This window comes from Vitis riparia, chromosome 19, assembly GCF_004353265.1.
Source record: "Vitis riparia cultivar Riparia Gloire de Montpellier isolate 1030 chromosome 19, EGFV_Vit.rip_1.0, whole genome shotgun sequence".
Taxonomy (NCBI): Eukaryota; Viridiplantae; Streptophyta; class Magnoliopsida; order Vitales; family Vitaceae; genus Vitis; species Vitis riparia.
In genome coordinates this window covers 1,999,970-2,011,835 of record NC_048449.1, presented here as the reverse complement: position 1 = coordinate 2,011,835, position 11,866 = coordinate 1,999,970, and the positions used below count along the sequence as shown (strand labels likewise).

Here is an 11,866-nt window from a genome sequence, read left to right as displayed (position 1 = left end):
TAGTCTTAAAAATGTTTTTTAAGAAAAATAATATGTTAAGAGTAAAATTTAAAAAATATATTTAAAATTTTGAAAAATTATTTATACCGTTTAAAAAAACTCATAATATTTTACGAAAAAAACACATGATTCTTGTGAGAAAACGCTTCATATGAAAAACATTGACAAAAAAAAAAGATTAAAAATTAAAATTAATAAATTATTTTTATACTCTATTTCAATTTTTTCACTTATTTAATTATTTTATATAAAAAATAAATAATTTACAATTTACAAAATTTTTAATAATTTTAAGTATATTTCACTTTTTCATATTTTTTATTATAAAATCAAATAAAAAAAAAATAAAGGGCAGATGAATATTATAAATATTAATATGAATAAAATATTAGACCATGCATATTTCAAATCAAATGTTGTCTTAAAAGTACATTATAAGTATTTTGTTTATTTATTAAACTATAAAATATTATAATTGAATTTTGATTAATTATATATTTATTAAATTATTTTAAATTAAAAATTAAAACATAAAAATATTATTTTTGTAACAATATATCTTATAACATAATATGTGTGTCATATAAAAAAATTAGTTGTAGTTTTATTACCATATTTTATGTTAATAAAAACTCAAAAATCAAATAAAATTTTATAAATTTTATTTTCTAAAAATAATTTTCACTTTACCTAATCAAACCCAACCACCAAACACTTTAAGATCCTCTCTCTATGAAAATTTCCTTCAATCCAAACATCTAATATGAGGATTTCAAATTAATTTTTCTTTTTTAATCAAATTCCACCCCTTTCAAACAAAATGTAAAATGTATTGTTGAGATTCAAAAGATGGTCGTCAACGTTTACCAACTTTCTCCACCAATATTATATCTTAATATTCTAATTAAATATTTTGAATTTTTTTATGAAAACCTTTTTTTAATTTAAAGAATTGAATCCTAATTTAAGTCCTCGACTATTTTTTTTTTTGGAAAATAGCTTATGTCCCAAATAATAATAATAATAAATCTAAAAATAAGAGAAATATTTATATACAGGAATTTAATTGTCAATTAATATCGATGACATGACAAGTAAAAGAAACATTTTAGGGAATAATTAAATAACTCATTAAAGCACGTATTTCAAATTATTTTTAAATAGATGAAACTAGTACCGATTTAAAAATTTTAAGGTTCTTTTTTTACATATATCTTAAAATTATTATGAACATTAAAGTTTCGGATTATCAAATACCTTCAAAATTATCATTACAATGAATACATTAGTATCTTTTAGTATTACAAAATTTAAAATATATATATATTGTATGTCTTATCATACTTCTATATTCCAAAAAAAGAAAAAGAAAAATTGATTTTTTCCAAATTTGGTAGCCCTAATTAATCCAAATTGACCTTGAAACCCTAGAGAACCCCATGTCATAACTCAAAAGTCATTATAACTAGTAAAACAAACTACCTAGAGCTGTCAAGAGCTGTCAAAGGCAAGGGTAAGGGTTGGGGAAGATGGTGAGGCAACCAACACCAACCCTTTACAGTCAACAGTCTGTTCACCCACAAACCCTTTTGCTTTCTTGCTACTTCTCACAAACCACCCCATTTCCCCGAACACCAAAAAAACTCACCAAGTCAAAGCCCAAAGTCCATTCTCAACATGCATGTGCCTGTAGCCCACTTTGTATGGGAATAACTTGTATGCAAAAACCACGCAAGTTTGGTGTGTTAGCTCATCTTCTCCCTCGCAGCCTTCTTCACATCTCACCCCAAACCTCTCCCTCTCCATCTTATCTCTCCCATTGTTCTTCTTCTCCTCCATTTCCACCTCTATCTCCATGGAACTGCCAGTGAAGTCACCAGCTTCGCGTGCCCGGAAAGGGTCTTACAGGATAGAAACCAGGAGTTTGTCCTACAAGCTGGGCAGTAGGTATGATGAGGTGAAAAGGGTCTGTTGTGGTTGGGGTTCTGAGGAGGTTCCTGAGTTGATACTGAAGGGTGTGAGTTGTGAAGCTAGGCCTGGTGAGATCACTGCCATTGCTGGTCCTAGTGGGGCTGGGAAGACCACATTGCTTGAAGTTCTTGCTGGGAGGACATGTGGTAGAGTCTGTGGGCAGGTGCTTGTGAATGATCAGGCCATGGATGCTGGACTTTTTCGTCGAAAATCGGGGTATGTGACTCAAGATGATGCATTGTTTCCATTGCTGACTGTTGAAGAAACTCTCATGTATAGTGCTCTTTTGAGGCTTCAGGGTGGGAGAAGAGAGGCTGGCAGTAGGGTGAAGGAGCTGATGAGGGAGCTTGGATTGGAACATGTTGCAGGTTCCAGGATTGGTGGGGGAGGATCAAATGGAGGCATTTCAGGTGGGGAGAGAAGAAGAGTTTCCATTGGAGCCGAATTAGTCCATGATCCTGCTGTTATTTTCATCGACGAACCGACTTCAGGGTTGGATTCAGCATCAGCTCTGCATCTGATCTTGCTGCTGAAAGCTACGATGGTTGGTAAAGGAAAGACTGTTGTTTTAACCATTCATCAGCCTGGTTTCCGAATCCTCGAGCTCGTTGACCGTCTCGTTTTGCTCTCAAATGGACTGGTTCTTCACAATGGATCATTGAATCTTCTTGAAGAGAGGCTAAAGTTTGCTGGTCATTGCATTCCTAGGCATGTCAATGTGCTTGAATTCGCCATTGATATTGCAGAAAACTTGGCTGTACAACCTTCAGAAGCTCCCAACAACCACTTGGCTCTAGATGAAAAGGGTTCTGAAGAAAAAAAAGATGCATGCGCCAGCTTATACAGAGAAGAAAAGCCTCCCTTCTACTCGAATTCTCGGTTTGAGGAGGTTTTGATCCTAGGACAAAGATTTTGCAGCATCATATTTAGAACCAAGCAGCTCTTTGCTGCTAGAATCATACAAGCCTTAGTAGCTGGACTGGTACTTGGGACTGTGTTCATTAACACCAACAATGATCAAGGGAAAATGGCCTTACAAGCGCGAATTGGTTTCTTTGCCTTCACTCTCACTTTCTTGCTATCTTCCACAACAGAAGGCCTCCCGATTTTCCTGCAAGAGAGAAGAATTTTGATGAGGGAGACCTCAAGAGGAGCTTATAGAGTATCCTCTTATGTTCTATCAAACACCCTCATCTTTCTTCCTTTCCTTTTGATGGTTTCCCTTCTATACGCCACTCCTGTCTACTGGCTTGTAGGTTTGAGGAGGGATATGGATGGATTCCTCTACTTCTCCCTTGTGGTTTGGCTTGTTGTCTTAATGTCGAATTCATTCGTCGCGTGTTTCAGTGCTCTTGTCCCAAACTTCATCATGGGGACCTCTGTGATTTCAGGGCTCATGGGGTCTTTCTTCCTCTTTTCTGGGTACTTCATAGCCGAGAAAAACATACCCAGTTACTGGATTTTCATGCACTACTTGAGCTTGTTCAAGTACCCATTTGAGTGCTTCATGATAAACGAGTACGGAGGAGAGGAAGGGAAGAAGAGATGTGTGGAAAAAGAGGGAGACCAATGTGGTTTGTTTGGGGATGGTTTCCTAAGACAGCAAGGCCTAGAAGAGCCACAGAAATGGAGCAATTTGGCTGTGATGCTAGGGTTCATCTTGGGATACAGGCTGCTCTGTTTTTTTATTCTGTTGTGTAGATGCTGCAGAAGTACTAGAAACTAGATACAATCCTTACAGTTACAACAGAGGAAGAAAATATATACTTGTTACTGTTCTTTTCTTCTTTCTATTCAATTGTTTTTTTATCATCTTTATAATGTTTTCAATCATTGATTAAAGCTTTCTGTCTGCATTTGTACCTGCTATAAAATCTGCATTGAATCTTCACATACTTAAAATCGGAAAACAGAAGGAAGCCGCAAGAAAGTGCATCAAACACTCAACAATTCATCGCCTTTTTCCATTCATTTGACAAGATCAAATACAATATCTAATTGGGAAGTTGTAGAGAGAAAGCATTTCTGAGCTTTGGAAGACTAGTTTGTCTAAAAGAATACACTCCAATAGAGTTAACATGAATTGGAAAATGAAAGGAAAAAAAAAAAATGATGGGTTATACAAAATATACAAGATCAGGAGTCTCACAACAAGGGGAACAGAAGGTAAACAAGGTTGATTCTTTCCCAGGGCAAAACTGGGAATTCTCTCTAAAAAGGAATTGAGTACCTCCAAAACGCTAAAAAGAATGTCTAAGATTTTACCCGCTTCGATCATATATTGAATTGAAGGTCATTGTGGCAATTGAAGTGGGCATTCCTGATGACAATGATGAATTGTCCAGCTTGCCTGAGCCAGATGCCGTATCAGGCTTGTATCTCTGGGCACCTCCAACTTTAATGCCCATGAGCTCAGAAATGAGGCCAGGTCTGGATATATTGTCATCCACATCTGCCTCTCCTGTTAGCATGCTGACCACAGTAGACATGGTTGGCCGGGATTTTGGCATGTCTTGGGTGCAGAGCAGACCAATCTTGAGGAATCTGCAAACCTCCTCAATGTCGAAATCCCCATTCAATGATGTGTCCACTGCATCTGCTAGCTCCCTTCTCTCATGAAGCTCCCATACCTGCACCAGAGAACCAATTCGAAGATATGATTATTTTGAATGACCACAAGAGTCCATTATGCAGTCTCCTCACAGAAAATCTGTACAATAATTAGGTGATTGATTGAGCAAAACTGCTCAAACATTTAAGCATTTTGAAGAATTTACATCATAAGCACAATATTTTTTATTTATTCTCTTAAAAAGAATCCATAAAAAAAGGTGCAAGAGGTTGGGAGTTCAAGCCTCATGTGGGCAAGAATGGACATATGCATCTTGAGATGAGATCCAACAAATCAAAATTGCTCATCAAGCCTACATTTCCATTCCCAGGCACTATATGCTCCATGTAGAACGCAAGGGAAAACAAGTTCCTACAGCAGGAAATTCAATGCCTCTGTGCCTGTTAAAATCTTTGAAAGTAGGCACTTATTTACAGTTCTTAACATCTCAGCTGACAATCTTGGCACTAACTTCTTGTTTCCAGGCTACCCCATTTCATCAAGCACAGGATAAGGTGTGTTAGACATGCTAAACATAACAACTGATTTAGATGATGATTACATGACAGCCTAACGTGAGAAAACCAAACCACAGGGCTCAAAACCCTCTGCCATCAGTATTTCCCCAAGAAACCAAACCTGCATGAAATGGAGTTTAACACCACACATAAGGGAAATAGAAATATTATTGAGCTTCTTCTAAGATGGGAAATCAGATCTCACATATTGAGAATCAAATGAGTGGACCATATTAATCATCATGTACACTAGTTATAACATGGAAAAGTATCAAATATTAAATGATTCCACTGCAATAAAAGCATTGCCGATCATTTCCATGATTCCATTGAGTATACAAGTAGCCTTTTAATGTGTAAAGCCCTCACCCCGAGTGACCATTAATGAAATGGGAATCATTTCCATGACTGATGGTACTGGACCAATATTAGGATTTCATGGAATATAGGTTATGTTCACCATGCTTGATCTATACCTTCAAAAGCTTCAACAAACACAAGACCATTCAATTCACATTGGGCGTCCAAAGATGCCTTAAATAAAGAATATTTTCAATATTAACCTGTCTGAACCTAAAATATTCCCGTTATCTTAAACCAACACAGCTCTTGTTTCAACATTGCTAATTTGGAACATAATAGTTTTTAGTTTTCTGGAGGAACAACTTCCATACTAAAATGTTATCCTGGACAACCTAGACAAATAACATTTCAGGATTTAAAACAGATAAAAACTATGAGTGTTCAAGAAATCCATACCATTTCAAGAAGATAATGTTCCCCATAAGCTAACCGCGTATTCTTGTTGCTTCTCCCACAAACAATTTCCAAGAGGAGAACACCAAAACTGTAAATATCTGCTTTCCTCGTCAGCTGACCTCTTATTGCATACTCAGGGGCCAAATAACCTCTACAAACACCAAAATTGGATTCCCATAAATATAAACATGATGGAAAGAAAATTAAATGAAAAAGATAGATCCCAGGGCACTGCTCACTCATAGGGGCAGCACCTGCCTAATCTTTATCAACGAGTCCTAGCAAGCGTTTGGATTAAAAGTAGGGAAAAGTGGATTTTGACTCACTAATTTGAAAAAATATAGAAAAAGTAACACCAACTTTCATAAATCAATTTTATCTTCATCTATTTAAAAATATTTTAAAATACATGCACTTTTTCACAATTGAGATAATTATTTCCTAAAATAACCTTTTACTTGTCAGGTCAATAATACCAATTGGCAATTTTGTTTTACCATGAGAACTAATTAAAATAAGAAATTTTAAAATTTTAAAATACAATTAAAATTAAAAAAAAAAAAATTAAAGCTAAAAATATAAATATATAATATTAACTTTCATTTCGCTAAATCAAAATATGGATATCAAGAAAAAAACTAAAAATACAATTTGAGTTAATATTTTATTTTATTTTTAAATTTTTAATATTTTTTGTTTTAATTGTATTTAATTTTTAAGTATTTTAGTTTTAATTGTATTTTAAATTTTTTAAATTTCTTATTTTATTGTTAATGTCAGCTAACATAATTTTTATTCAATTTCATTCAAAAAAGATGAAAAGATGAGTGGATTTATATAATATAGGATATAAAATTATTATTAATTAGGGAATTAAAAAAAATTATTTATCAATTGAAGATCCTCGACAATTTTTCCAAAATGATTTGTATTTCATATTATATAATAAAAAAATTAAAATATATTTATTTGAAAGATACTTTTATCAAATTAAAATGATAAATTAATTTTTTGATCATTTTATATAATATTATCAAGTAAAAGGGTATTTCAATAAATAATTATTTGACTTATATGAAAAACTGCATGTGTTTTAAAATATTTTTAAATCAATGAAGATAAAATTGATTTATAAAAGTTAGGGTTTCTTTTTCTATATTTTTTCAAATTAGTGAGTCAAAACCCACTTTTCTCTTAAAAGTAAGCATCTAATTCTGGAAAAAAAAGAAAAAAAAAAAAAAAAAGTAAGATGGTTAAGATGGTACAATCAGGTACCATCAGGACCATTTTAGTGGAGTAGACCTCTGAAGCAGGACTATTAAATGGCTAACCCAACCTTCCTCTCAATTGTACAACACATGCAAATTGTTGGAGTATTATCAAGAACATGTATTTTACATTCCATTTTTACAATCCCTTAAATAGCAGACTATTGAAAGTCACCATGATTAAATTTATTGATAATGATGAATATTATTGAATAAGATAAAATGAATCTCTGAACTTACGTTGTTCCAGCAACACGTGTACTAACATGAGTCTGGTCTTCTGGAATGAGCTTTGCTAGACCAAAATCAGAGATTTTGGGAGTCAGGTCTTTGTCAAGGAGGATATTGCTTGCTTTGATATCTCTATGAACAATATGCGGATGGACCTCCTCATGAAGAAATGCAAGCCCCCTTGCAACACCAATGCAAATTTTTGTTCGGGTTTTCCAACTAAATTGGATGCCACTGCGTCCTCCATCTATAAGAAAAGAGGATCTAAATTATAATCATGTCTAGATTATTAATGTAATAGGGTTTAATATCAGGAAGATTCTGTGGGCTTACCCAAAAGAGTTTGTGCAAGGCTATTATTCTCAAGATAGCCATAGACCAAGATTCTTTGATCCTCGTCAACACAACAACCATACAACTTTACAAGGTTTTCATGCTCAATTACTGAGATCACACTTAACTCTGTCAAAAATTCTCGTAATCCTTGCCGTGACTGAGCTGAAAGCACCTTTATGGCCACAACGGTGCCATCTCTGAGTGTTCCCTGTCCATCCAAAAGTAATTTCAAAAGAAAGAATGTTATTGGAAAAGACAAATGGTCCACTCACTGTGTGAGCAGGAACGATCACAGATATCTCTCATTCCTTAAAAATACATAGACAAGATCAGACAATGTTCAATTACCTTGTAGACGGAACCAAAACCTCCCTCCCCAATTTTATTAGCCAGACTAAAATCCTGTGTGGCAATTCGCAATTCTCTGTAACTGTACCTATTGACATTCTGGATTCCTGAAACCACTGCACCAATTTGAACTCGGTCAGAAGCTTATACATTTGTATACATGATCCATTTAACCTGTCAGAACTTTGAAGCAATTAAAGGAGACAACAAAACCGGTGTATCAGATGCTGACAGAGATGTTGTCTCAAATATAACCAAGCAGAAGCAAGAATCACCCAAGATGCAAAGTCTGTGACCCTATGTTTAGTTAGATGATAATGCTGGAAAGTGAAATACCAACTTTCCTGTAATGTGGCAATTTCCCTACATTATAAGTGGCACAAGATGTACAACTTTGCTAAGGAAGTGCAAGATTATGGAAGTCCTGCATCACATAATTTCCCACAAATTCCATATGGAACTAAACTTCTAACGGAAACACAACATTTTCAGAGTGTTCCTTAACTGTCAAGTTAACCAAAGAAGCCTAATGGCAGGTTTGATTGTCCATCTATGACAATATAGCAACAAGTGGAGTTTCTAACCTGCAGACCACTTAGTAGAGCTTCAAGCATCTTACGGCTTCATATCACAGATTTGAAACAAAAGGTTCATAAGATATTATTAGCCTCTTCCAGACCACAAATCCTCCTTGGAATTTGTAAATTCCACTTCGGTACAAACTACTTACATTCCAGTTTAGAAACACATAGGGGAGTTAACCTACTGTCAATATTCTAAATCAGCCATAATAGTTGGTATAACATGTCTGAATAGTAATTTACCATGCCTATACCGACCTTAGCTAATGAATTTCAGTTCTATGATGGAAACACCAAAATAATACTCACGATGATTAGGAAAAAGAGTAAAGAATAAAACTGTTTGATTATGTACCGTCATCAACTTCTGCTGTTCGTGTAGTTGAAGAAGCTACCTTCTTTCTAAAACAGAAAGAGAAACAAGTCATCACCAGCTTGTTTATGCCAATCAATAGCTAAACCAAACTACTGCCCTGTCAAATGAACCATTTAAGACAAACAAGTTATTATGGAAATTCACCAAAATCAGAGTTAGTACCTAACCTCTCTGAAATAAAATCAATTTTACCTTATCACAAGACCTATACCTCCAATCAAAAACTTCTTGAAAGAAAAAAAAGGGAATTAAATTTATTTCCCTCAATGCATCATAATAATAACAATAACAAAGGTAAATACCGATCATAGATTCGTAATCGACTTCAATAACAGCCAAGACAAAAACTGCCCCTCCAATAAATAACAATTAAACACAAAGATGCTATTTTGCAACATTAGTGATATGAGTTCCGATATTAAGTTTTTTTTTAAATTTTGTCCACATATAAGTTCTTCATGAAATGCCATCTGAAATCCTAACCTTAAATTTATTCACAAATGAACCAGAAGGAAGATACTTATGCAATACCTAAACTTTTGTGAAATTTAAATGAAAAGCTAAGGGACCTTTGTTAGCCTCTGATATCGGATTTTCTCGCAAAATGACTAAAGAAAATGGTGTAATCACACAATATTTCTTCTATAGATCACCCCTTACAAAAATATAAGCTTAGGTTTTGATTGGGGGCCCCTCGGGCCGAAATGAAAATGATATTCTAGAGAACCATTCCCATATCTGAAAATGAAGTGACAAAAAGACAGTTCAATGTTTCATGAAAACTGACCATTTCCAGGTGCTTTTCCAAACCTGTCGCCTTTATTATTTTCACTACCAAATGGGTTACTTTCTTTTTGTTTTTCTTTTCCTTTTTCCCCCACGTTCCCAGAAACCAAACAGAACCTAAAAGTATACTACATCCAACTCAAATTCATGAAAAACCCCATTCTCCTTAATTAAGAGATAAGAAGTTCTAATGGAAAGAGAAACATAGGAACACACAAATTATAACATGAATTATTATCAAATTCCAATAATGATTTTTTACTAAATCAAAATCCTCAATACTTTTTCCCCAGAAAATATATAAAGAAAGTTAAAGACAAGGAAAAATACACAAGATTGAGCTAAAACTCTTTTCCATATCAGTCTGCATTGAATTGGTCAGTCAAAATAAGAGCACCACTTTAAATCCCAAAAAAGCCACAATTACCATAAAAACATTCAAACAAAAGGTGAGAAAATGAATGAAGATCGGAGGAAAAGAAAATCAAACTCTGAAACCGAAAATTTTCTTTATATACAACCAGGTAAAGCTAAAAACCCAGACCCAACTGGGTCTAGCACGCAAAATTGACCCAGTTGAGCTGGGATTTTTCTTTATAAAAAAAAATCATTTCTTTTGGAGAGAGGAGCACCAGAAACAAAGACCAATGATCTTGTTTTCTTCACTTTTCCTTCTTTTTCTCGGAAACCAAACAAGCAGATGCATAGCTCACCTGGGATTCTCTAAAACAGCAGAAAAAATGGAGAGAAGTAGAGATGATGAAGAAATGATTCGGCTTTGAAATGTTGTCCAACGTCCGCAGGGACGAGGAAAGACTGTAAGGCCTGAGAAAGTCAAATCATTTGCTCATTCTCCTCTGACGTCTCATTTATCGCCTAATAAATTCCTTTGAAAAATAATATATCTTTTTTAATTTATAAAAAATAATTTTTTGAATTATTCTTTATGAAAATGTGGCACGCTTATGTAAAAGTTTTTAAGGTATATTTTATTTTTTTTAATTATTGTTCAAAATAATTTATAAAAAAATAGCTAAAAATAACTCAAATGTATTTACAAAAAAGTAATCCATTTTCAAAATAAATTCTAAAAAACATTAGTACATGTTTGATAACACTTTCCAAAACAGTTTCTGATAATATTTTTTGAAAATTGTTTTATGATATTTTGTAAAATAACATATTGTTCATAAATGTAAAATAATTTTAAGATGTTTTTAATATTTTTAAATATAATTTAAAAATAATTTTATATTTAATATTTTATTTTTAATCATTTTACATACATAATTATTTTTTAAAAATAATCCTAAAAAAACCAAGTGAAAATAAAATAAAATAGTTAAAAGATATTTTTTGAAATGCCTTGTGGAAAAAAAAAACATAAAATAAAAAATAATTTTTAGTTGTCAAATATTTTTTTACCTTTTTAAACAGAAAACTATTCCCTTTTTCTTTACCAAATAGCTAATATATATATACATAATTATTAATGTATTTTTTTAAATAAAAGACAAGTGGTTTTGGAAGTTGGTTGAAAATGGTTATGTGAAACCAAGGTTTAGTTAATCTTAATTTTAATGATAACAAGATAAAATTTGGAACTAATGATAATATTTCAAATATGATTAACAATAAAATTCTCAAAGTGACAATTATAAAGGCAAAACCAAGTCAAAAAGAAATCAATAAAAAGAAAAAAACTTCAAAAAAAAAAATGTTTTTCAAAACCTAAGCTTTATAGGATATCTTTATAAGGTTGCTAGTGTACTAGATCTTTCATATATTATATTATTAATTTATACATCAAAATCATTCAAAAGTAATTTTGTTTTAAATCCTTTAAAATTTGATGATTTCATATTTTCAAGTAAAATCTTGTGTCAAATGTTTTTCAAACTTGTTTAAAGGGTTTTAAGTTAAAAAAATATGGTCGTTGAGCCAAAAACGGCTCAATCGATTAAACTAAACGAGGAACTGGTCAACTTGTTCAACTCAATCGATCAAATAGTGTAAAAATCTTCCCTATCTTCCAAAATGCTTGTTTAACCAGTCGAGGTCCGGTCAAGGGGCGATTGAGG

At 32.9% G+C, this 11,866-nt stretch overlaps 2 protein-coding genes across 2 annotated transcripts; one reads left to right on the top strand and one right to left on the bottom strand.

Annotated features, from left to right (window-relative positions):
• The first annotated feature begins 1,825 nt into the window (after positions 1-1,825).
• LOC117909557 (ABC transporter G family member 10) lies at positions 1,826-3,862 on the top strand. Its single transcript, XM_034823602.1, has one exon. It carries the CDS (start codon positions 1,856-1,858, stop codon positions 3,695-3,697), a length of 1,842 nt encoding a protein of 613 aa, XP_034679493.1. The 5' UTR covers positions 1,826-1,855; the 3' UTR covers positions 3,698-3,862.
• A 40-nt stretch (positions 3,863-3,902) lies between these two features.
• On the bottom strand, positions 3,903-10,604 carry LOC117909558 (cold-responsive protein kinase 1-like). Its single transcript, XM_034823603.1, has 7 exons — positions 10,499-10,604; positions 8,979-9,096; positions 8,043-8,158; positions 7,692-7,902; positions 7,368-7,605; positions 5,860-6,010; positions 3,903-4,601 (listed from the first exon to the last, which is right to left on the bottom strand). The coding sequence occupies exons 2-7, from the start codon at positions 9,049-9,051 to the stop codon at positions 4,233-4,235; spliced, it is 1,158 nt and encodes a 385-aa protein (XP_034679494.1). The 5' UTR covers positions 9,052-9,096; positions 10,499-10,604; the 3' UTR covers positions 3,903-4,232.
• Positions 10,605-11,866: the final 1,262 nt, after the last annotated feature.

Excerpts from the sequence above, each read along its gene's own strand:
- LOC117909557 (XM_034823602.1), top strand. The coding sequence starts at position 1,856 with ATGGAACTGCCAGTGAAGTCACCAGCTTCGCGTGCCCGGAAAGGGTCT.
- LOC117909558 (XM_034823603.1), bottom strand. The coding sequence starts at position 9,051 with ATGACTTGTTTCTCTTTCTGTTTTAGAAAGAAGGTAGCTTCTTCAACT. Across the intron at positions 6,011-7,367 it reads ACACGTGTTGCTGGAACAAC|AGGTTATTTGGCCCCTGAGT; the intron begins GTAAGTTCAGAG and ends TGGTGTTTGTAG. Across the intron at positions 4,602-5,859 it reads AACATTATCTTCTTGAAATG|GTATGGGAGCTTCATGAGAG; the intron begins GTATGGATTTCT and ends TCTCTGGTGCAG.